This window comes from Bubalus kerabau, chromosome 17, assembly GCF_029407905.1.
Source record: "Bubalus kerabau isolate K-KA32 ecotype Philippines breed swamp buffalo chromosome 17, PCC_UOA_SB_1v2, whole genome shotgun sequence".
Taxonomy (NCBI): Eukaryota; Metazoa; Chordata; class Mammalia; order Artiodactyla; family Bovidae; genus Bubalus; species Bubalus kerabau.
This window is the reverse complement of record NC_073640.1, coordinates 66,458,354-66,484,355: the sequence shown is the minus strand read 5'-3', so window position 1 is coordinate 66,484,355 and position 26,002 is coordinate 66,458,354. Positions and strand designations below refer to the sequence as shown.

The window sequence follows — 26,002 nt, the reverse complement described above, 5'->3', positions numbered from 1 at the left end:
TTTTACCGCCCTGACGTCCTCAATGTTTGGCTTGCAGCCTCCAGATGGCATTATGTCTGGGGCAGCTCCAAGCATCTTGTCCTGGCACAAACACACTCAAGAATAAAATACCATCCCAACTTGCCTTCTGTGTTCTCATCAGGGAGTGATGTGCACCCCAGAACCCCAGCTGGCTTCTTTCTATCTCACTCTGGCCATACTGCCCTTTGCCTATCCTCAGACGTTATTCTTATTGTGGTAGAATCACTCATAAAATCCACCACTTCAGGCATTTAAAAACCTACAAGCCAGTGATGCTAGAAGAACATTCGCAATGCTGTGCAGCCATCACCGCTATCTAGCCCCAGATATTTTTCATCACCGCAAAAGGAAACCGCAGAACCATTAAGTGAGCATGCCCGATTCTCCCCTTTCCCCAGCTCTGGCAACAACTCTGGGTTTTTGTCTCTGTGGATCTACTTATTCTGGGTATTTCATCTAACTGGAACCATATGGGGGACTTCCCCACTGGCCCAGTGGTTAAGAATCAGCCTTTCCATGCAGGTGGCTTGGGTTTGACCCCTGGTCAGGGAACTAAGACCCCACATGCTACAGGGCAACTGAGCCCGCTCTCTGCAACTAGGGAAGCCAGCATGATGCAACAAAGACCCAGTAGAGCCAAAAACATAAACAAATAAATAAATGGAACCATAGGCTACGGGTCCCTTTGTGTCTGCTGCTTTCTCCGAGCATCATGTGTCTGTAGACCATATGGTAGCATGTATGAGTACCTCAGTCTTTTTACAACTGTATAATATCCCACTCTATGCCCAGACCACATTCGGTCTACCCATTCATTAGTCGATGGGTGTTAGGGGTGTTTCCACCTTTGGCTATTGTGAATGGTGCTGCTATGAACATGTGTGTACGTGTGTTCGTTTGAGCCACTCCTAGACATTGAAAAGGAAATGGAAGCTGTGATGACTGGTTCAGGTGAATCATTCATGCCTGGGCCACTGGGGCTTATCAGCAAGCAGAGGGAAAGGCTACAGAGTAGGGGATACTTAAGGGTAGGGGATACTTAAGGGTAGGGAATACCGGCTCTCATAATTGTCCAGAATCATCAGGCAGTTGAACTGGCTCTGGTTCTTGTACAGCCTCACTCTTGCAAGGTCCAGAGGTTCTCTTCCCCCTCAGACCAGGAATTACATTGTGCAGAAGTGGCAGCAACTTGGGGTCCTGTGACACCAGGAGTGCTGGGCCAGGCAGGGCGGGGCCCCACAGGAGGTTCCTGAAGGTCAGACTCTCCAGTTAGGGTTAGCATTCATGCCAGGGCTCCAGCAACGCCCGCTCGAGACGACAAGAATCTCTGGATAACCGTGAGGTGTGGTTCTGACCATTTTCAGCTGGGCTCCCTTGAACTGGCTGTGCCTTGGTTTTCCTCATCTGCTCAGTGGGATAATAGGAGGAGCATCTCCCAGGGTGGTGAGGCTCAGATGCTTTCATGCAGAACGCTGGGGACAGTGCCTGGTGCGGGCGAGGCACTCAGCGCATGTTTAGCTGGTATTATTTTCAGTGATAATAGTAAGAGAAGAGGCAGAAGGAGGAGGAAGAGGGAAGGAGGAGGGAGGAGGAAAGAAAGGGAGAAGCAGGGAGGGTGAGAAGCAGAAGAGAGGAGAGCGTGATGGGCCTGGTCCAGGAGCTCTGGGAGCAGGACTGCGACGTTCCTCAGAAGCCGACACTCTGGGTGGCCCTTGTCAATCTCCTCCTGTTTTGCCTCAAATAGATTCAATCCTGCCTACGTTCCTCCTCTTAGGGAACCACTCAGGGATTTGCTGCTGTCCACCTAAACTCCTCTGTTGCTAGGAAACCTTCTACTACATCTGCAGCGCTCAGCTCTCATGGATCAGTGGGCCTCCGTCCAATTGTGGCTAAAGTTAGAGTCTGGTGCCTGCCAGAACCCTCAGAGGACGAGGTACGGAGAGATTAAATGATGGACTATGACACGAAAAAAGCTACCGCTTACACACTTATTATATACAGCACTATGCATTACCACCGTCAACGGTTAACACTTATTGGGACTTCCCTAGTGGTCCAGCGGTTAGGACTCTGTGCTTCCACTGTGAGGGATGCAGGTTCGATACCCAGTCAGGGAACTGAGATCCTATCTGTTGTGCATCGTGGCCAAAATACTAAAAAAAGAAAAAAGTTAACAATTATTGAGCACTTACTATCTGAGAGGTCTTCTACTAAAAACTTTACAAGGAAGGGATTCCCAGGAGGGCGGTCCAGTGGGTAGGATTCCACACTTTCACTTCCGAGAGTGCGGGTTCCATCCTTTGCCAGAGAACTAAGATCCCACAAGCCATGTGACCAAAAACAACAACAATAACTTTACATGGATTAACTCACTAATTTTGCCAACAGCCCCATGAAGTAGGTAGTAACACTATTAGCCCTTCTTATCAGATGAGAAGACTGGGCACAGTGAAGCGAAGCGACTTGCCTGAGCATGCACAGCCAGGAAGCCAGGCTGCTTCACGAGACTGGGGCGGGGTCTTCCTCTTTTCTCACCACTGTCTGAGAGGGCCTGGACCCACCACAGACACCGGACACCAAAGCGCATGGGAGCGCAAGTCTCTCATTCAAATGGTACGGGATTCACACATAACCTACACAAATCCTCCGTTATCCTTTAAATAATCCTTAGATTACTTATTATTACCTGATGCCGTGTAAATACTATGTAAAGAGTTGTAAATACAATGTAAATGGTATGTAAATACTTGCCTGCCTTGGCAAATGCAAGTCTTGCTTTTTGGAACTCTGGAATTGTTTTCCCCTCTGAGTGTTTTGCAACTGTGTTGCTGCTGCTAAGTCACTTCAGTGTGTCCGACTCTGTGCAACCCCATGGACGGCAGCCCACCAGGCTCCCCTGTCCCTGGGATTCTCCAGGCAAGAACACTGGAGTGGGTTGCCATTTCCTTCTCCAATGCATGAAAGTGAAAAGTGAAAGTGAAGTCGCTCAGTTGTGTCCAACTGTAGTTGGTTGTAAATAAAAAACTTCGTAAACATTCTGAAGGCTAAATAAAATGCTTCTGTGGGGCTTATCAAGCCTTCTGGCCATGAGTTTGAATCCTCTTCTTTGGGCCTAAAAAAAAAAAAAAAAAAAAACCAGACAATTACACAGAGAAATACATATAAAATGATTCTATTTACATAATGAAACAACACCTTTTAAAAAATAATAGAATTTTGGCTTGTTAAACTATAAAGAAAAGTCAAGAAATGATTTAGTCAAAATTCAAGTTGTGCTTGTTTACCTATGAGGCTTGTGCCTTGAATGGGGGATGTTAGTGAGGAAATACTAGCAGTTTCCAAGAGACTAGCTCTTTTTCTCAGCCTGGGTTCTGAGATTAGCAGTTCCTTGCTGCTGCTGCTGCTGCTAAGTCACTTCAGTTGTGTCCGACTCTGTGCGACCTCATAGACGGCAGCCCACCAGTCTCCCCCGTCCCTGGGATTTTCCAGGCAAGAACACTGGAGTGGGTTGCCATTTCCTTCTCCAATGTGTGAAAGTGAAGACGCTCAGTCGTGTCCGACTCTTAGCGACCCCATATATTGCAGCCTATCAGGCTCCTTCGTCCATGGGATTTTCCAGGCAAGAGTACTGGAGTGGGTTGCCATTGCCTTTTCCAGCAGTTCCTTGACCAGGGATCAAACCTGTGCCCTCTGGTGTGGGAGCACAGAGTTCTAACCACTGGACTGCCAGGGAAGTCCCCTAGTAGGCATTTTTTAAATTTTAATTCTTTCTATGTAATATTAAGTCTGCATTTAAGAGAATCAAACTCAGACTTTTCATTCACTTGTATTCATAAGTCAGCACATATATGGTGCATTTCACATTTAAAAATAAATGCTTGCTGAATAAAAAAAAATCACACCCCCCCAACACACACAAACCCCACACATTTGGACGTAGGGTAAAATGTTAGCAATAGGCGAATCTGAGTAAAGACTATATGTCTCTAGGGGTCTTCCCAGGTGGTATAGTGGTAAAGAATCCATTTGCTAAAGCAGGAGATGCAAGAGATGCAGGTTCAATCCCTGGGTCGAGGAGATCCCCTGGAGGAGAAAATGGTAACTTACTCCAGTGTTCTTGCCTGGAGAATCCCATGGACAGAAGACCCTGGTGGGCTATGGTCCGTGGGGTCCCAAAGAGTCACACATGACCGAACACACACACATGCACTATTTTGATTCTTGCAACATCTCTGGAAGCTTGAAATTGTGTTCCAAAAAGTCAATACAAACAACATGTAAACAAAAAGGACGGAAAAGGTGGTAGACTTCAAGAAACTTCTATTTTCCTTCACTTCAAAGCATATGAGGTGATGAGATGCAAGTGAACAGTTTGATAAATTATCCCATAGTATAATGTGATTCCAGGTATTTGTCTATTTCCTTCTCTCACTTTGGAAAAGCCACAAAGACCCCAGGTGGGAAGAGGGTACAGGGTGCAGAGCCCACTGGACAGAGTCATTCCCCACGGAGACCTGAAGACCCCGCCCTCAGGGCAGACTTCTCTGGGCTTCCCTGAACTCTCTGGGCACATCATCAAGTAGGGGGGGAAAAAAAACCAACACAACAACTATTCATGATCTCTTTTCCCAGTACTTATCTCAGTTTATAATTACACATTCATTAGCGTGATTACGTGATTAATATCTGTTTCCATCGCTGGACTGTCAGCCCAACAGGGGTCCCTTTTTACTCTCCACTGTACGCCCGGCCAAAGTGCCACTCGATAGATAGTAGTAACGGCAAGACTGATGGAGTTGGGACTCCGAGCCAGGCGGTCTTCCAGGGGCTTTGCAGGGATGACTGCGGCGTTCCCTCCTCACAGGGACTCTAGGAGACACGCACGGACATGAGCGTGCGGGAGCTGAGACACGGAGGGTGAGCAAGCCGTTCCAGCCGTGAAAGGGGGGGCCAGGTACCACACCGGACAGTCGGGGCCCAGCGCCCCCACTCTCGGCCACAGCCCAGCGCTTCTGCTGCTCCTCCAACAAGAAGGGGCAGCACCTGCCCGGCTCTGCACCCAGTACCCTTTGCACGATGCTGAGTTCAGTGCATAAGGAATGCGGAGACCTATCCCCGAGCAGGGCGCAGCCGCAGTTAGTCCAGAAAGGGTTACCCCGCCCCTCCCGGATGACAAGCGATCTCCTTGAAGAAGCGGGTTCCAACCCTGGGGCAAGTCATAACCACATTATGAACATTATAAGACTTATGCAGTATAATTATCATGGTACCTATATGTGTTATATGTGTATAGACTACATCGTATACATATCATGTCATATATATAGGTATTATATGTATATAGGTTATATTGTATCAATAACATTACAAATATAAGTAATATATTCATATAAGTTACATGTTATATATTACATTATTTATATAATACATTATGTTGTAGAAATATTGTTACATATATGTATCTTCTGAATGCTCTATTTATATGACAGAATATTAATATATTTATATAAAACTATAATGTTATAATTATGTATGATTATATAACATAATTGTATTTATAATCTATAATTATAGAAACATTTATATGAATATAAAATATGTCATGATATCCATAATATTAATATAACAATCTGCTTATTATGATATAATATATATAATACCGGTATATATTGTATATAATTTTATATTATGTTAGAATTTTATATTATATTATTTTTCTTTTTATATTAAATATATTTAAATTACAATGTTTCTGTAATTATATATATTTATCAACCCAGTCCAGTCCATTCTGAAGGAGATCAGCCCTGGGATTTCTTTGGAGGGAATGATGCTGAAGCTGAAACTCCAGTACTTTGGCCACCTCATGCAAAGAGCTGACTCATTGGAAAAGACTCTGATGCTGGGAGGGATTGGGGGCAGGAAGAGAAGGGGATGACAGAGGATGAGATGGCTGGATGGCATCACTGACTCGATGGACTTGAGTCTGAGTGAACTCTGGGAGTTTGTGATGGACAGGGAGGCCTGGTGTGTTGCGATTCATGGGGTCACAAAGAGTCGAACACGACTGAGAGACTGAACTGAACTGACTGATCAACCCACTCCAGTACTCTTGCCTGGAAAATCTCATGGACGGAGGAGCCTGGTAGGCTGCAGTACATGGGGTCGCTGAGGCTCAGACATGACTGAGCGACTTCACTTTCACTTTTCACTTTCATGCATTGGAGAAGGAAATGGCAACCCACTCCAGTGTTCTTGCCTGGAGAATCCCAGGGACAGGGGAGCCTGGTGGGCTGCTGTCTGTGGGGTCGCGTAGAGTCGGACACGACTGAAGCGACTTAGCAGTAGGAGTAGCATACATATAAAATATATACTGTTAATATATTTAACTGAACTTATAGTAAATAAATTATATGTAATGTTTTATGTATTACATATATTATATATAATCACATTATAATTTATTCTTAAATATAGAAGCACTTAAGAGACTCACACTCACAATATTTAAACATTTGTAGTCATAAGCCAGCACATATTCCATATTTAAATATTTTTAAACTTAAATTTAAGAGACTTTGGCCTCTGAGCTCAGCTTCAGCGATTCCTACCTAACTGAAGAATTCATTCTTCTTTCGAGTTGAGATTTCTGAGTTGAAAGGTGCACAGTGGTCCTCCCGGGAAGAGGCTGGGCCCTCGGGCTGAAGGGCTTGAACGTGATGCCCTGGCCTGCTCCCTGAGAGCTGTGGGGGACCGTCTTCCACCAACATACCGCTCATGATGATCCGAGTGTTCTCTGAGATGGTGGACGCTTTCTCCACAGCTCTCTTCCCCTCTTCCCGAGTCCGCCTCAGAATTCCTTTCACGTCGTATTCCTACCAATGGTCTCGTCGAGGCAATCTAGGCTGATTCTAGAATGCACCTCAAAGCACCTCCAGCTGCTGCCCATCCCCACTTCCAAAGTCACTTGTACATTTGTAGGCATTTGTTACAGCTGAAGCCCCCTGCCAGGCACTGACAAGTGTGCCAGCTTGCTGGGGTGGCCCTGACAAAGCCCCCACACTGGGGGCTTAGACCCTGAAATGCTCTGTCTCAGGGTGCTGGAGACTAGAGGCCCGAGGTTAGGGCGTCTGCAGGGCTGAGGCGGGAGTCTCTTACAGGCAGCTCTCCTAGGCTTGGAGATGGTCATCTTCTCCCTGCGTCTCTTCACCTCGCCTGCCCGCTGTCCGCCCTCAGTCTTAGTCTCCTCTCCACATGAGGACACCAGGAGACTTTCTGGGAGGCTCAGTGGTAAAGAACCTGCCTGCAATGCGGGAGAATTGGGTTCAATCCTGTGTCAGCAAGAGCCCCTGGAGGAGGGCATGGCCACCCGCTCCAGTATTCTTGCCTGGAGAAGCCCATGGATGGAGGAGCCTGGCGGGCTATGGGCCACGGGTTCGCAGAGAGTCAGACAGCACTGAGTGACTGAGCGCAAGCACCTACAGGACTAGGGCTCGGACTAATGACCCCCTTTTCACTGGATCACCTCTGCAAAGGCTCCATGTCCAAACGAGGTCACATTCTGAGGTCCTGGAGGTTCGGACCCCAACACATACTTCCCGCAGGGACCCCATTCAACCCGTAACAATGTCTGTGTTCCATACTGGGTTTTCCATCACTCACTATGGGTTCATTGACACGTGACTTTGGGGCTGACGAGTAGCAGGCAGAGGTTTTCTGAAGAGAACGGTGACCCCTTTTCCCTGCCCTGGAATACACAACTCACATCACAACGGACTCCAAAGCTGTTAAATTTCCAAACCTTTAATCCCAAATCAGACCACAGCCAGGTCAGACCCAGATTCTCCCCTCCCTGCTCTCCCCAGAAGAAGTCTCTCCCACAGCTGAATACAACCCAATCTGGGCAACAAGAAGGTCCAACTCCCTCCTAGCACCCCCTGACCTTGCCCATCCACCCTCACCCGCTAGTTACCCCATCAGGTCCCCAGCAGTCTTCCCTGGGGACCCTCGTTTGCAAAAAAATCCTCTCCCCGCCCCACTCCCAAGCAACCCAAATCCAGCCATAGAGAAAAAAGAAAAACATATTTACAGAGGAAAAAGGTATTTACGAGAGGGAGGGGCAGGTTTGTGCAAACAGCGTGGGCCCCAGAGTCCAGAGAACACAGTCTCTCTGGGGCACGGGGTGATAGATGCAAAGGGGATGGTGGGGAGGGTGGAGGGGCGTTGGGAAGTTGCTGAGAGAACGCACGGGATGGTGACGGTGGCGCTAGGGGGCCCTCTGGCCCCACTTGGGACAGAGGGGACTCCAGGGTCCAGGAGGCAGGGCGAGCAGCAGAAAGCAGCCACCTCCCAGCATCAGGATCAGGCCGGCCCCCACGCCACAGCCCAGGGACCAGGAGTACTCGTAGGTCAGGGCCGGGGCCACGGGGGGCTCGGGGCTGACCCTTTGCATTAAGGCTCGCACGGAATGCCGGAAGACCTCCAGGCTGACCAGGACCAGCAGGCCTGCGGGGAGAGAACAGATGTGGTCTTTAGGCCCTGGGGGGTCCCCCGCTGAGGTCTGAGCACCTACCCCAATATAGCCCCCCCAAACATGCTTCCTCAAGCCGGAAACCTGTGAGGCCCCTCCTAGTGACAGAGCGAAGGGACAAAGGAGGTGATTAAATAGATAATCCTGCCAAGGGGTCAGGAGTAAAGGAAAATGTTCGGGAGACCCCTGTAAGTTAACGACCATTCAAGAAGATGTGCCAGGGAATTCCTTGGCGAGCCAGTGGTTAGGACTCCATGTTGCCACTGCAGGGAGCTGGGGTTCAATCCCTGGTTAGGGAATTAAGATCCTTGGGTGCTGTATGGCACGCCCAAAAAAAAAAAAGCAAGTTTGCTTAACCACAGAACCAAAACCAAACAGGCTTGCTTAGCAATCAACCCATGCAGCTGAGACATGCCCTCACACAACGAAACAGTGATGGCATGAGACCCACATCCTGGCCAGTGGGCTCAGTAAGCTACTGACCCCTAGGACGCGCTTCTCCGGGCATGTGCACTAAAAACAGAAATATAAGGAAAAGGGGACGTTATGCTGAAACCCAAGAGGATTTACCTTATTTTAGTTATTTTATGTTGCCACCTTTTTGCTCATTTCCATTGCACTGTGACAGTCCTAGTTTGACCGTGTGTGTGTGTGTGTGTGTGTGTGTTAGTCGCTCAGTGTCTGACTCTTTGCAACTCCATGGACTCTAGCCTGCCAGGCTCCTCTGTCCATGGGGTTCTCCAGGAAAGAACATTGAAGAGGGTTGCCATGCCCTCCTCCAGGGGATCATCCCGACCCAGGGTTTGACCATGTATGTAGGGACAGGAAAACTCCCCGCCTGACATGGAGGAGTTGCTGATGATGGAAGCTGGATGTGGACTTAAGAATGAGGGAGAAGGGGATCCTCTTCCCCTCCCCACTTTTCTCTTGTTTATAAAACCGCAGCCCACTAAGTTCTCAGCACAGCACCCTCTCACCTGCCCACTTACAAGCGTGCTATTCTGATAGATCACTTCTTACCCATCACTTTGCCTCTCACTGAATTCCTTCTGTGCTGAGATATCAAGGACTGGAGCCTCCCAGTGCCCCCCAACCCGAGACATATTTCTATGGTTTCACTAGCACCCCTTCAACGATCACTTACTAAGCACTTGCTCAATAGCAAGCACAATTTTGGAAGCCGGAGAGAAAGAACAAGACCCAAATTCACAGAGACAGGGTAAAAGGTGGGTGCCGGGAGAGAGAAAGGGTGAGCAGAGAGTTGGTGTTTAATGGGGAGAGAGTTTTAACTGGAGAAGATGTTAAAGTGCTGGAGATGGGTGGTGGGCATGGTTGCACGACTGTGTGAATGAACTTAACGCCACAGAAAGTGAAAGTGAAGTGAAGTTGCTCAGTCATGTCCGACTCTTTGCCACCCGACTGTAGCCCACCAAGCTCCTCCATCCTTGGGATTCTCCAGGCAAGAATACTGGAGTGGGTTGCCATTTCCTTCTCCACAGAAGGGGGCACTTAAAACGGTGCAGGGTTCCCTGGTAGTTCAATGGTTAAGACTCATGCTTTCAATGCAGGGGGCATGGGTTTGATCCCTCGTCAGAGAAATAAGATCCTGCATGCTACATTGCATGGTCAAATATAAAATAAAGGTATTTTAAAAAAAGGGTTCAAATGGTAACTTTTGTGTCTTTCACTGCTTAAAAAAAAAAAGAATAAAGCAAACCAAGGAATCAAGAATCACAAAAGGCAAATTAAGACTCCATCAAGGGACTTCCCTGGTGGTCCAGTGGTTAAGACTCCAAGCTCCCAGTGCAGGGTGCCTGAAGTTGGATTCCTCGTTAGGAAACTGGATCCCACATGCTGCAGCTAAGACCTGTCACAGCCAATAAATGTCATTGTTGTTCAGCCGCCAAGTCGTGTCCGATTCTTTGCGACCCTGTGGACTGCAGCACACCAGGCTCCCCTGTCCTTCACTATCTCCTGGAGCTTGCTCAAATTCATGTCCATTGAATCGGTGATGCCATCCAACCATCTTATCCTCTACTGCCCCCTTCTCCTTTTGCCAAATAAACGAGTAAAAATAATTTTTAAAAAGAGAAACTCCTGGAGAAGGAAATGGCAACCCACTCCAGTATTCTTGCCTGGGAAATCCCATGGATACAGGAACCTGGCAGGCTACAGTCCATGGGGTCACAAAAGAGTCAGACACGACTTAGCAACTAAATAAACAAAAATAATTTTAAAAAAATAAAAAGAGAGACTCCATCAAGACTTTAGTAAAGAGTGATGATGGAATCTAACTTAGTTGAAGCCACTGACGCAGAGAGCAGAATGGTGGTTGCCAGGGACTGAGGGGACGGGGAAATGAGGAGATGCTAATCAGAGGGTACAGACGTCCAGCTGCAAGAGGAATCAGTTCTGGAGGTCTGCTGTACAGTATGGTGACCACAGGCTTCCCTGGTGGCTCAGATGGTAAAGAATCCGCCTGCAATGCAGGAGACTGAGTTCGATCCCTGGGTTGGGAAGATCTCCCAGAGAAGGGAAAGGCTACCCACTCCAGTATTCTGGCCTGGAAAATTCCAAGGACTGTATAGTCCATGGGGTTGCAAAGAGTCAGACACGACTGAGCGACTAAGCACAGCACATGGTGATTATAGTTAATATACCATATACATAAACTTGCTAAGAGAGTAGATCTTAAATGTTCTTGCTACCAAAAAAAAAAAAAAAAAGGTTAGTATGTGAGGTCATGAATGTGTCAGCTAGTTTGACTGTCATGACCATTTTATGATGTGTATCAAAACATATCAAAACATCGAGTGGTAGGGGAGTTCCTTGGTGGCGTGGTGGTGAGAACTTGGCACTTTCACTGCCGTGGCCCAGGTTCAATCCCTGGTCAGGGAACGGAGAGATCCTGCAAGTCACACAGTGTGGCCAAAAAACAAAATGAACAAACGAAAACCCAACAACATCAAGTGCACACCTTATATACAATAGTATGTATATATATGTATGTGCCGTGTCGTGTGTGCTCAGCCATGTCTGACTCTTTGCGACCCCTTGGACTGTAGCCCACCAGACTCCTCTGTCCGTGGGATTCTCCAGGCAAGACTCCAGTGGGTTGCCATGCCCTCCTCCAGGGGATCTTCCTGACTCAGGGATTGAACCCATGTCTGTGGCATTGCAGGCAGATTCTTTACTGTTTGAGCCATCATGGAAGCCCATATATGTGTATATGTATATATGTAAGTGTGTATATGTATATATGCACACAATTTATACTTGTCACTCATATGCCAATGAAACTGAAAAGAAAAAAGAGTGATGGCAGATTACAAAATGAAAAGACAATCAGGCAAGTTGTAATGCGATTTGATAAAAAAAAGAAAAAAGAAAGGAACAAGACCAACAAAGACCCTCACAGAACCTATGTTCTACTTGGAGAAGACAGATGGTAAACAAATAAACCCAGGCTTGCAAAACTCAGAGGCCTCCAGGGGACAATGAGAAAGTACAAACAGATGAGCAGGCAGGTGTGGTGGGGACAGTGACAAAGGGTGGCCCAGACCCAGCTTCAGCCAAGGGCAGCTCATCAGAAGCAGGGACTTAACGGACTAGATTTTCTGGTTTTCTAAGAACAGCTGGAATTTTGAAAACTGATTATTATTTCTTGGGGGGCATTCACCCAAAATATTGGGTGAGTTTAAATATTGGCTCAGAGAAACCTCTATACACTGCCTGCCAAACAAAGTACATTTATGGGCTGTTGCTGGCCTGTGGGCAGCCAGGCTGTGACTCTCAAAGTAAACACATGAGAAGATGGGGTAATTTCAGACAGTGATGCAGGCTAGGAAGGAGATAAAAACAGAGTGATGGGAAGGGGCGTAGCATCCAGGGGCGGGGGCTGGGACTCGAGATGGCGTCATCAGAACAGCCACTCGAGCTGAGACCCAGATGGACGAAAAGAAGCCAGCCGTGCACAGAACTCAGGGGTAGTGGCTCCAGGCAGAAGCAAGGCCTCTCTCATATGACCTAGAGGGGTCCATGGGACCCAGACCCAGCCTACTTCTTCAACCTCCTCTCGAGCTGCCCTTCCCGCCCTACAGCCGCATGGTGTACGATTTCTTTCAGGACTTGAGTGCACCTAATTTGTTCAAGCCTGGAGACCTTTATGGTGCTTAGAATAACTGCTTCCCCGCCCTAAACCTACATTACACATGCTTATTCTCTACATCCCTACTTAAGTTACATTTCTTGCGAGAAGCCTTCCCTGACCACCACCACTTAAGTCTCTGTTGGGTCTACCCAGTTACAGGTTTCCATTACACACTTTACTTTTCATTTATAGCATTAATCACAATTGGTAATTATTAACATACATTAATTTATATGAGTGTTATTTATTTGCCTGGTTTCTATCTCTCCCAATAGAATATAAACCTGTGAGGGCCAGGAACTTGTTTGTTTCATATCCCTAAAACATAGGAAACCTGACACATATACTTTATGGAGAAAAACAATATAACCTGAACATGTTTGAGGTCTAGGGAGACCTCGAAACCCCCACCTGCCCCGATATCCAGTATAAGAAAAATAATTACCGAGTCAAATCTACCCTTCACTTTCATTTGGTTGTACAATCTGCAGAGCATTTTTGTGCCTGAAACTTTCATAAAACACTTTAATGTCTGCACTTTCATGGCACCCTCAGGAATAACACAGGCATGAGTTCAATAATAACACCAACACCAAATTCCTACCAAGCTAAAAATTCCATGACAGCAGAAATCATCTTAATCTGGTCTTCATTCTGTCCCCAGTAGTACCTAACACAGCACCCAGCACTTACTAGATATTAAAGACACACTGTATCATTGAATGAATGGGTGGATGGACAGATAGATGAATATATGAATGGAAGGAGAAACAGAAAAATGGGGGGAAAAGGAAGGAAGAAAAAGCAGTGGGGAGGGAGCTGATTGATGGATCAGTGTAAAGATGGGTGGATGGATAGGATAAGTACTTGACAAATAGATACTTGAATGCATGAGTTCATAAATATGAAATTTAAACTCAGAGAAGGAGAGCAATTTCCCCAAGATCACTCATCTCTTAATAGTTACTTGCCTGTGCTGGGTCTTCCATTGCGGCATATGGGCTCTTTATTGTGGCATGTGAAGCCTTAGCTGTGGCTCGTGGGATCCAGTTCCCTGACCAGAGATCAGACCCCAGTCCCCTGCATGGGGATTATGGAATCTTAACTACTGGACCACCAGGAAAATCCCTCCTGGTTTGTCTTTTACACCAGTTATCCTCGCTCTCCATGTTCCAACCTCACGGGCTGTCTTTCAGGACCTGAAATTCACCAAGCGTTTTTCTAGCTTGCTTACCCAGAATTTGACATAGTAACTGTCACCTCCTCCAAGAGGCCTTCTCTAACTCTGCTCTAAATCAGCTGCCCTCATTAGGCACTCTCACAGGACTCTACTTTTTCTTGGGCACTTACTGCCATTTATAACTGTGTGATAATTTGTATCATTTCTATGTCCTTAGCCAGATGATAATTTCCTTAACCTTTCTGTCTTCTATAGTCTTACTATGACACACATGTTCACACATATACATAGTGTAATGGGTCTGTGTGCATAGCAGTGATTTAAGTGAACTAGTGGATAAATGAAACAGAGGAAAGGGAGTGACTGACGTTCTCCCCTTTATTTAGGAAGCTCTCTAAGGCAAAAAACAATAATAAGAATGTGATTATTGGGACTTCCCTGGTTGTCTGCCTTGCAATGCAGGGGATATGGATTTGATTCTTGGTTGGGGAACTAAGACCCCATTTGCTGCGGAGCAACTTAGCCTGAACGCCAGAACTAGAGCGTGCATGAGCTGCAGTAAAAGATCCCAGGTGCCACAACTATGACCTGACACAGTCAGTGAGTGAATAAATATTTTTTAAAAGAATGTGATTATTAATCATTTCTATTTGAGTGTGCTCTTGACCATTTGAATCTCACTTGCCTCATTTTTCACCAAGCCTCTACTTCATCTGTGGATTAAGGTTACCTTATACATTTGTGCAAATTTTGCCCTGCTTTATGCTCTGATCTTCATTGTATCCCTCAGACTTGCCAAATATTTCACAGACTCCACACATCCTGTTTATCATCACTGTTACCGTATCACCAGCATCACCAGCGCACAGTCCCACAGTCCCCACCAACATGGCCGCCAGTACTGCCAACACCACACTCTGGGTACTTTCTGTTCCTCATTTGATTATTAGCTTTAATACCACTTTCTCAAACTTTCCCTGACACACCTCCCACCCCAGTGTGTACCCCTTCTATGCTTTATCATAACTCTCATCACAACTATAGTTGAATTGCTGGTTACTGTCTATTTCTGTCAGAATCTAGGCTTTATGAGGGCAGACACAGTGTCTGTCTTATGAATCTTATATCTCCAGCCCCTCGCCTAATGTCTGAAACACAGTAGGTGCTCATTAGATCCATGAAAGATAAATGAAACTTTTATAATGAATGACCTATCTATCCACCTTAGAAACCATCTGATCCAATGAGGGCTACATTTCACAAGATGCAGACTTTTTGGACCGTCAACTCCAAAAATGCAACAGTTCTTACAGACCCCAAGTGCCAATCTAAAAGAGTGTCTAGAGAACCTTCAACTCTTGGCCAACAACGGCGCTTGGAATTTTCTCACATTTAAGACTACTATAGCCCTTGTGCTTCCCAGAATGCAACCAGTGCTTAGAGAACTTCTTCAACCTCCCAGCATGCAACAGCTCATGGGGCTCTCCCTCACCCTGTGAGCAGGCAACAGAGCTTGGAGACCCTAGATTCCAATCTAAAAAAGTGTTTGATTCAGCAGCAGAACTTAGAACTCTCCCATCTCTGAGAGTTCTATAGCACTTGAGCTTCTGCCAACTCCTAGCACACAACAGTGCTTGGAGACCTGATCTCTCAACATGCAACAGTGCTCAGAGACCTCCCTCGACCTCCCAGCATGCAACAGTGCTTGGAAACACAACTTCCCAGCATGCAACAGGGCTTTAAAACCCAACCTCCCAGCATGCAATGGTGCTTGGAGACCCGACTTTCCACCATGCAACAGGGCTTGAAGACCTAACCTCCCAGCATGCAAGAGAGGTTGAAATCCAGATCTCCTAACATGCGGTGTCCTTGGTCTGCAGGCTCTCAACCCTCACCTGAGAGGCCAAAGCAGACGGCTCCAACCCGGAGCAGGAACTCTGCACCTTTGCTGAGCACCATGATGATACAGAGGCACCCCAGGGCCATAAATGCCAAGCCTAGTACCGCTATCACTGCAGCTGCCTGATTCACCTCTGTGAGGAGGGGAAGGGGAAATGGAGAACACTGGATGTAGGAAGTGGAGAGAACTCCCCTATAGGGACTCAGAACCAGGAATATGAAAGATTCAGGACTACAGAAGAATTTTCAAGTAGCAGATCATCCAGTCCAATATTTTACTTATACTGTTCAAGGAACTAAGACTCAGAAAGGGTCAGTTATTTGCCTAAGGTCACAGAGCCAAGAATGGGCAGAGCCAGGATTAGAAGGAGATGGGAACTACCAATTATCATTTATGATCTGGTCACTGTTTGTTTACTAGTGGAGAAACTGAGGCAGTGGGTTGTGTGTGTCTGTGGGAGACAACAGAGAAGGCCGTACACTACAGTGGGATGATCCAAGTTGGAATTCTCCCTAGCTACTTTCTAGCTGGAAGGTTCTGCTAAAGCCACTGAACTTCTCTGAGCCTCACTTTCCTCTTCTAGAAAAATCAAGACAAAAGTCCCTATTTGGTCTGCTGTGAGGATTAGAAATGACACATGTAATGTGCCCAGAGCACAACGTGGTGCACAGCACTTGGTCCATAGCCGTGCCCTGAAGGTATTTTACTATCCTGGGGCGGGGGTGCACAATGACTTGCCCAAGCCCACTTAGCACCAAGGTAAGAAAGAAAGGAGCGGAGAAGACAGGAAACCACTGTTTAATGAGGGCCTACTATATGTCAGGCACCATACTATGTTTTAGCTGCACCGTCTCATTAAATCCTTATAAAGACTAGATAAGGTTGATGACATGACCACAGTTCCTTTACTGGTGAGGATACTGAGGTACTGGGGTGGTGGAGAAGCTGTGTTAGGGTAGAAAGGGTGAAGTCTTAAGAGTTTCATTGTTTAGTATGTAGCCACTACCCACAGATGGTGTTTTCATTTGAAATGGATTTAAACGGAATGAAATTGAAAACTCAGTGTCTTAGTTGCACCAGCCACATCTGGTCAGCGGCTGCCATACTGGTCAGTGCAGATTCAGAAACATTTCCATTTTCACAGCATGGTTTATAGAAGAGCGCTGAGTTGGAGTCGGAATTATTTGGCTTTAAATTATGCCTCTCTGCCACTTCCTGGGGAAAGAGACCATTTATGGGCTTCCGTTTTCTCATCTGGTAGATTAAGATAAAGGCCCTGCCCTGCAGAGTCATGGAAAGGACTGGAAGTCTTATAAATTAAACTCTCAGGGCTGTGCTTAGCATGTGGGAAATGCACACTTGTGAGATGTTATTGTACTACCCACAGAGAGGGGCTGGGACTTGCCCAAAATAACACACCTGAGGCAGGGACACTGGACAGAGGGCCCTGAAGAACCACCTCTCCCCAAAGGTGAGACCTCCCAAGACTTAGGAGCTTGTGCCCATCCTGCAGCAAAGCAGAGAAGAGCATGATGCTATCAAGAACTCCTCGGGTACTAACAGATACAAACTACTGTACATAAAGCAGATAACCAACAGGACTTATTGTCTAGCATGGAGAAGTATGATCAATACCTTCTAATAAATAAGGGAATATCATCAGAAAAAATAATGGAATCGTTTTGCTGTACCCCTGAAACAACACAGCATTGTAAACGAACTCTGTGTCAATTTAAAAAGAAAGAAAAGAATTCCTTTGGCGTGGTCATCCCATCCCCTCTGCCGGGTGAAATGTTCTTACCTTTCTTCGTGGTTCTCTGGAAGATGTGTGCATTCTCTCCCGTGGTGAAGAATTTAAAATAAGTGCAATTTGCTTCTGTAGGAGGAGCAGGGGAGAAAAAAAGAGAGGTAATGACATGGAGATCCCTAGTGTAAGCTCAGGGCTGGACATTTAGCATAGCTCACAATAACCCAGAAATATGACATTAGCATCCCTGATAAACAGAGAGAAATGATGTCCAGAAAAGGAAAACCACCTGCTATCACACAGCTATCCAGGAGCTGGGACTCCAATCCAGAGCTGAGAAGTCCAGATCTGTGGCCGTGAGAGGGCTATTGACCTTTCTGAGCTTCTGACTCTTCCTCTATAAAGTGAGTTAATAGTCTCTTCCCTGACTCTGTCATATGGACTTGTTTAGGGTCAAATGAGATTAGAAACAGATAACAGCTTTATTCAACAGAGCACACCAAGATCCAGGCAGAAGGTTAACACGTTCAGAAGAGATTCTTTATCTCAGAAAGGGCTCCTGTCTACACAAAGAACTCCTGCTGATCATCAAGAAAAGAGAGATAACCCAGTTGAAAAATGGGCAAAGGAGATGAATAGTCAGTTCATAGGAGAAGAAGCCCGGATTACTCACAAGAACATAAAGAGATGCTCCATCTCACCATGGATCAAAGAAATGCAACTTAAATCAGCAGGGAGACACCACTTTAGATCAATTAGATTGGGAAACATTAAAAGGATAATATTAAGCACTTGGAAGGATAAGAGGAAACATCTGGGGGTATAACAGGTACTAGTCTTTTTTGGAAAGCACTCTGGAGTACTTTATGAAATGAAGTATGTTTATACTCTATAACCCAGCAATTTTACTTCTGGGTATACATCCAGAAAAAAACCACATGCAGGAAAACATATGTATTGCCTGATGTTCATTGCAACACTGTTTATAAAAACATGGAGTCAGAATAATCAACCTGGTGCCCATCTCTATGGGAATAGACAAGTAAATGTGATGGATGCTCCCCAAGCAAGCCTCTGCAGCACACAGTAGCCACGAACTAGAATAACAGAAAGTAGACTGGAGAGATTTGAGAAACACAGCATTGAGAAAAAAAAAATCACAAATAGGAAAAAAATCTAGAGCATGATATCATTTATGTAAATTAAAATACATATATAAAAAACACTGTATATTTTCCAGGTTAAAACACATATCCAACGCATTAAAGAGATGAATTAGGAAATTTTTTTTTTAAAGAAGGTAAAATAATGCACAAGAAAGAACCAGCTAAGGCTGGTAATGATTTTGTGACACAAGCTGAAAAGTTATGATTCATCTGACACTGTGTACTTGAAGTTTAAGGAACCCCACACTTCAGGGGGGAGAAAAGATGCTTTATAAACTGCATTTTAAAGCCAGAATTTCCCATAGAACACACCTAGAATCAGCTTTCTCATTCCACAGATGGGGAAACTGAGGATGATGAAAGGGGAGGAGAGAAGTTGCGAACAAGAGGGGGAAAGGAGACAGAAGAGAGGTCAGGTGGTCTTGGGAAGTGGTAAGGAACTTTCCAAAGTGAAGAGGGATGCTGAAGGACAAGAGGTAAGCTCCCGAGTCAGGTGAGGGGATGTGGACACTCCACCTGGTACTCGGAGGGAAGGAGAAGGGCATGACGTATCCCGGCAGGGGCAGTGAGTCCTGATTCTGCAGCAGTAAGAAGCAAACGATGCTTCGTGCAGCAGAGCAAAGGGTGAGGATGCTGTCTGTAGTGGCTGGGGGAGAAACGCGGTCTTCTTCTGAAAGGGAAATGGAAAGTCTCATCTAGAGAGTGAGAGGGGGTGGTACATCTTTCTGAGAGAGTGTGTGGTATCTGGCACCCGATTTTGGCTGCTAATGATTTAGGTTATCTTGTCTCTTATCTCAGAGGATGTGGTACATCTCATTTGGAAAAAGAGTGGGATATGGGTCACCCCCGCTTGGGGATGTCCTTTTATGGGCCATGAGATGGGTGGGATATTTCTGAAACCTTGAAAGCTGGGAGATGCCCTCTGAAGGGTCAGGACTGTGGGCTGATGGGGATGGTCCTTTAAGAAAGTTGAAGCCCTTTCTGATCATTAGAGAGACATCGAGGGATATGAAGGACCCCAGAGTATGCAGTTAGAGGAGACGGGACATCTCGTCCAGTGCAGTGAGGACCTCTGGGGCATATTTATAGACTAATGAGATGCAGTATATTGTAGTTGTTAAGAACTAGATGACCAGGGTTCAAGCCCCATGTGACTAGCCTGGGTGCTTAGACAGAGCCATTCATATTTCTTTCTCTCTCTGTCTTTTAAAAAAACTTCAGTTCTTTTCAAATTGCATATACTTAACTTTAATTTCTTTTTTGGCCGCATTACAGTGGTGTGTGGGATCTTAGTTCCTCAAACAGGAATGGAACCCATGCCCCCTGCATTGGCAGTGTGGATTCTTAACCATTGGACCACCACGGAAGTCCGGATCCATTTATATACACTTCTTGCTTTCTGTTTTGGGGATGATAATAACTACTTACAGGGTTGCTATGAAGATTGATAAGTTATTGCAGACAAAATACTTAGGACTGAGCCAGGCACTACATAAGCATCTAATACATATTTCTGACTTTATCTTTATTAAAATTTTTTATTAGAGCATACTTAATTTACAACATCTAACACTTTTTTTTTTCACCAGAGCATCCCATTTCTCAAAAATTTGGGAACATCTGCTTGAGGCTCTGAGGGGTGAGCATGAGCCCATCTGCACACTGAGTGGGTGGGTATCTCAGATCAAGGGCACATGGCACCCCATTTTGCTATCAAGGGTGTGTGTAAAGAATCTGCCTGCAATGCGGGAGACCTGGGTTCGATCCATGGGTCAGGATTATCCCCTGGAGAAGGGGATGGCAACCCACTCCAGTATTCTGGCCTGGAGAATTCCATGGACAAAGGGGTCTGGCAGGCTACAGTCCATAGGATTGCAAAGAGTTGAACACAACTGAAGCAATGGAACACACATACATAATAAGATAATAAGACATCCTTTGGAGAGGAAAGAGGAGGGTTGGCGATGCCATGCAGGCAATCAAGCATGCGACATCCTAAATGGGCTCTGAGGGGTGTCAGATAGTTTCCTTGGGTCAGTAGAGGTGGAGTGAGATCTCATCTCTGTTCCCAGGGGGTATAGGGTGTCCCACTGGTATAAGTTTAGGGCATGGCATGTCCCGTCTGGGAGAGTGAGAGGTATGGGATAGCTCTCTGGCAGGGCTGGGGGTGAAAGAGCCACTCTGTGGGAAATTGAGGGCTGTGGGGGTGTCTGGAAGAGACAGCGAGGAGGGCTGGAGTGTCCAGTCTCAGGATATGAGGTGAAACGGGGAGGGAAAGAAGATTTCCCAGGAAGCAGGAGGGCTGCCCTGGGATGTGGGAGGTGTCTCCTGAGAGCTCTGTTTTGGTGGACTCGGTAGGAGGGAACAGCAGATTGTACTCTGGGGTAGGCGTCAAGGCGGGCTATCTCCCCAGGGCCTGCAGGGTCGGGCTGCAGGCTGTCTCCAGAGTGGGAAGAGCAAGCTGACACCAGGAACCCAGAGTCTTTCTCTAAGGGAACAGGCTGTCTCAGGGGGGCGGGGGGCGTTTCTGCGGGGACCAGACTGTCTGAGGCACCAACTGTGTCCAGAGTCACCATCTGGGTCTCACGCCCCAGGCTGTGAGCAGAAACACAAGGTTTCTCTAGGGACACGGGCTCTCTGGGACTTCCCTAGTGGATCGGACAGTCAAGAATCTGCCTGTAATCCAGGAGAGCTGGGTTGGATCCCTGGGTGGGGAAGATCCCCTGGAGGAGGGCATGGCAACCCACTCCAGTATTCTTGCCTGGAAAATCCCAGGGACAGAGGAGCCTGGTGGGCTACAGTCCATGGGGTCGCAAAGAGTCAGACACGACTATTATCTACCTTTCTATCTATCTTATGGGTTCTCTGGGGGTACAGACTGGTCCAGGGGCACACAAATGACTGGGATCACGGGTTGTGCTGGGGGTCTGGGGTTTTGGAGGTCCTGGAGTAGTCTGGGGCTGGCCTGGGGACCCAGGCTAGTTTGGGGATACAGACTCCCTCTCTGCACGGTGTGCGCCTGGGGCAGTTATTCCCGGGAGCACAGGCTGAGGTTGGCAGGGTAGGGGGCGCATTCTGAGGGTGCCAGCTCGCTTTCCTGGGGCGGGGGGCAGGCTCTCTCTGGGGCTCGGCTTTCTCAGACAGCCGCCTCTCGGCGGCTTGCGGGGGTCCCAGCCCCCGCGCGGGGGTGGGCGCCGGCCTCACCTCCGGGCAGCTCGGCAGGCCCGCAGGTGTCTCTGCCCGTGGGCACGTCCGCCTGCCACAGTCGTTTGGTGCACATCTTCCAGAGGCCCAGGTGCGCCGCGTCGCAGACGGCGCTGCCGTTGTCCCGGTAGGTGTTGAGCTCCACCCAGAACTCGGTGCCGACGGCCAGCACGGCCAGCGTGGCGCCCACGGAGGTCAGCAGCAGCGCCAGCTTGATCTTGCCCTCGCGCTCCGGGGTCATCTGGGCCTTGGGCTGCCCACGAGCCCGCCGCCGGGCCGCGGCCCCCCGCCGGCGGTTCTCCTCTTGCAGGAAGAAGTTGGACCACATCATCATCGCGCCTGGCGGGTGGTGGGGCTCAGGGGCCGAGAGGGCAGAGCTGAGGCCGGCTCCTGAGGGGGAGGTTGGCGGGGGAGGGGCCCGCCTGCGGTCTGGCAGCAGGGGTGGGAGGGCTACAGAAGGAGGAACTGAGGGTCTGCAGAAGCTCTGAGGGGCTGCTCTGGGGTCCCCACTGGGAGGAATCTGTGTTTCCACAGAGAAACTGTGTTTCCGGGGGCGGGGGGAAGGACCCAAGCTTCCTCCTAAGGCTCAGAGTTTGGGGTCCTCAGGAAGGGGAGCTGAGGTCCTCCTGTGTGTGTGTGTGTGTGTGTGTGTGTGTGTGTAGGGTGGGGGATGCTTCCTGGCTTCTTTTGGGCTAAGAGTCTGAGAAGGAGATGGATCCAGTCTGGGGTTCAGAAGAGGAAAAACTGGGGTGCAGGGGGTTCCGAAGAGGAGGTTAGAATTACTTCTGGGTCTCAGAGAGGCAGTAGGAACCCCCCTAGCTTTAACAGAGAGAGATCAGCAAAGTCCTGACTGGGGTTCAAAGCAAGGAAGCTGGGGACCAGCTGGAATTCCGGAAAGTGGGGGGCGGGGGTGTTCTCCCTGGCCATTCAGAGAAGAGAGCGGAGAAGATCTACCCGGGGCTGCGAGGGGACCGGGGGCTGAGGGGACCGTGGAGCCCAGAGAAGGGGCCTAAGTGATACCTCCCACCCCGAGACTCGGGAGGGGGGCCTGGGGTCCGCACTGGGGCTCAGATGAAGGGGCTGTGGTTCGCACCGCGGCTCAGGATGTGGGGACCACGTCCCGCCGCGGTTCGAAGGGCGGCTGGGGCCCGGAACTGACTGGGTGTCCCTTTGCGACCGCTCGCCTCCCCTCCCCCGGGCTCCCAGGGCTGGCCGGGCCGGGCCCGCTCCAGGCCGGGCGCCTCCCTCGGGCTTCCCACCCTCGGCTCTCGGGCAGGGACCCCGCGGGCTCTCCTGCCTCCGCGCCGCGCCGCCCCCAGCTCCGCGAGGCCTCCGAACCGCCGGCTCCGCGCGCCGCCGCCCGCCGGCCCGGCCGCTCCGCGCACTCCAGGCCTCGCCCCCATCCGCCGCCCCCTGCACCCTCGCCGGCTATTTCGGGCTCGACCCGTAAATAACACCCGCACCTGTCGCCCGCGCCCGTTGCCATAGGGACCCCGGGTATTTTAAGGGGACGAAGGGCGGGAGGAGGAAGGCTGCCCGAGGAGGAGGGCCTGGGGGCGGGTCCCGACCCCAGAGGAGCCCGCAGGGACATCTGATTCCTTAAGGGGTGCAGGAGGGAGCGGAGGGTCTGGTCTCCTGGGGGCTGGCGGGCGGGGAACGGGCGGGGAACCGGGACCGAGCGCGCCCGCCTGGAACCCCGACTGTTGGGTCTGAGGGAGGAGAAAGCTGCGGCCAGGGTTCTCGAGTCTCTGAAAGAGAAGAAACCTGGGGACTTTGACTCCTGAGGCTGAGAGAGGGGGCGGGGGTCTGGACCCCCGGGTCTGAGGGGGGAGGGGCCGGGCCCCCAATCCCTTGCATCTTGAAGGAAGGAAGCACAGCGCCCCACGCTGGGGGCCTCGGCTCCACAGGAGGGAGAAAGGGCAGGCCTCAGGCAGAAGCTGGTGCCTGGGGCACGGGATCCAGAGTCGCAGTCCTCTTCACCGAGTTTATTAGACGGGGCACCCCCGGGGGACCGTCCATGCAGTTCCGGCTCCCCCGGGGACAGGACGGGACAGCCGTGTGGAGTGGCAGCGGGGACGGATCATCACCCCACTCCCCCCCTCAGGCCCTCGGGGACCGCCCAGTGGGACCCACCTCTCCCAAGCTCCTTCGACCCCGGCTGGCCGCTCCCGCCGACCCCGTGCACCCTCACCCTCTCTGTCAACCCTGTGCCGCTTCCGTTGGGGCACCCATCGCCCTGGGATGTGATTCAGATCGTGGGCATGTGTGTCCGAGCCTTGGGCAGGGCTCGAGTGCCAGAGGAACCATCTCACCATCCTCAGCACCGCCCAGCCCAAACTGCAGCCCAAGGGAAGCCTTAGGAAGTGTGCATGGGTGATCTGAATGAATGAATGAGCAGATGGACGGGTGAAGGGAGATAGTGACACACAAACATCCAATCCCAAGCTCGGGAAGCACCCCCCAACTTCAGAGCACACCTCCCCCTGCATTTGATGGATCGCACTGCCTGTCTATGGATCTGAGCTCCCAGCACTGAGATTGTGTGGCCTGCTGCCTGGAAGGCCTCAGGGACTGTTTCTTAAATGAATGAGTGAAGCTTGTTCTTTCCTTCACCTCGCGGGTATTCCCAGGCCTTGGCAGGACCCAGAGGGGAACCTGAGAAGGTGCCCGGTGCTGGCAGCAACGTGAGATGGGAGCTGGGCTGGGTGACACCCACCGGCGTCTCCATTCTGAGAAATCGGACACCCTCCTGCAGCATCTCTGCCCTGCCTCTGCACTCCCCTCCCGGCCCAGGTCTCCCCATCGTTCAGTCTCGCCTGCAGCCATGGCTCCATCCTTTCAGCGTGCATTTGTCTTCCTTCCATCTGCCCCTCTGCCTCCCTTCCTACTTCTCCTTTCATAGAAAGGGTATGAACTTTCTTGGGGGGGAAAGTTCTTGACAGTTTCATACCAAAAGGATGACCTCGCCTCCGATCCCCTCCACCTCCCCTCCGTGAGTCTCTTCCTTCCCCTCGCTCAAGCAAGACTCCAGTCCCCACCACTGCATGGTGATGACTGCGTGTCAAGGTCAAGGTCATGTTATCTAACCCATGGCCACTTTGCTCTACAAATCCTCTCCTGGTTCTCAGTAGCATTTGGCTGGTTGCCAACTTCAAGGTCTCTGCCTACTTCACGATGGCTCTTTGCCTCTTTAAGTACATCCTCCTTCCTCCTACCTCCATGGAGATGTGCCCCCACCCTAAGGTCTTGGCCAGGGTCCTTTCTGTATCCTTCACACTCATCTCCTAGGTCACCTCATCCAGTCCTGGGGCTTTAAACATGCTGTCTCCTCTCTGCTGACATTTCCAAAACTTAGATTTCCAACCACAATTTCTCCCTCAAGCTTCAGTCTCCAATATCCAACTGGCTACCTGATACCTCGGCTTGGATGTCTCATAGGCATCTCACATTGTCTTGTCCCAGGGAGGTTGCTTGGCTCCTCCTGCATAATCCCTTCTCCCCCAGTGACCCCCTTCCAGGCAGCACAGAACAGCACCACCCAGGCTTCACAGATCCAGTTAAAAGAGTTCCCCTCTTTCTCTTTTTCTTTGGTTTTTCTTTCCCTCTTCTGTTACATCCAGTTCACAGCCACCACCATAGACCCTGCCTCCACAATCCCATGCCCTGTTCCTCCGCATTGGTCCAGGCCACCATCAGCCTCAACTGGAAAAGGATGACACCCTCTTAACTCCTTTCTTCCACCTTCACTCCTAAATCTCTTCTCAGCAAGCAATGTGGGTCTGTTACTTCATTTTTAAATAAAAATAGGGGCTGTCATTCTTATGCTCATCCCACTGAATCTAGAGTGAAATTCAGATTTCCTCCCAGAGCTACGAGCCCCCACACAATGGCCTCCAGCCCACACTTCCGAGCTCAGCCTAATTTGCTCACCATTCTTCCTCTGCCCTCCATGGGGTCTCCTTGAAAATGGGTAGCTTTCTCAGAACTCTGAGTCACTGCTTGGCCGGAATGTTTGGCGGGTGCCTTTCCTTCTCACAACCCTTGTTACCTTTGCAGTGGGTTCTTCCTGAGGTTCCTCATCTGAAGTCACCACGTCCTGCTTCA

The 26,002-nt window shown here is 49.1% G+C and overlaps 1 protein-coding gene across 2 annotated transcripts; it reads right to left on the bottom strand.

Moving 5' to 3' along the window:
- Nucleotides 1-7,048: 7,048 nt before the first annotated feature.
- CACNG6 (calcium voltage-gated channel auxiliary subunit gamma 6) lies at nt 7,049-22,236 on the bottom strand. Of its 2 annotated transcripts, XM_055553117.1 has the most exons (4): nt 21,899-22,236; nt 17,583-17,657; nt 15,777-15,914; nt 7,083-8,526 (listed from the first exon to the last, which is right to left on the bottom strand). In XM_055553117.1, exons 1-4 carry the CDS (start codon nt 22,230-22,232, stop codon nt 8,288-8,290), a joined length of 786 nt encoding a protein of 261 aa, XP_055409092.1. In that variant the 5' UTR covers nt 22,233-22,236; the 3' UTR covers nt 7,083-8,287. The 2 variants fall into 2 exon arrangements, with proteins under 2 accessions (XP_055409093.1, XP_055409092.1); XM_055553118.1 differs by lacking the exon at nt 15,777-15,914 and having other exon boundaries at nt 7,049-8,526.
- Nucleotides 22,237-26,002: the final 3,766 nt, after the last annotated feature.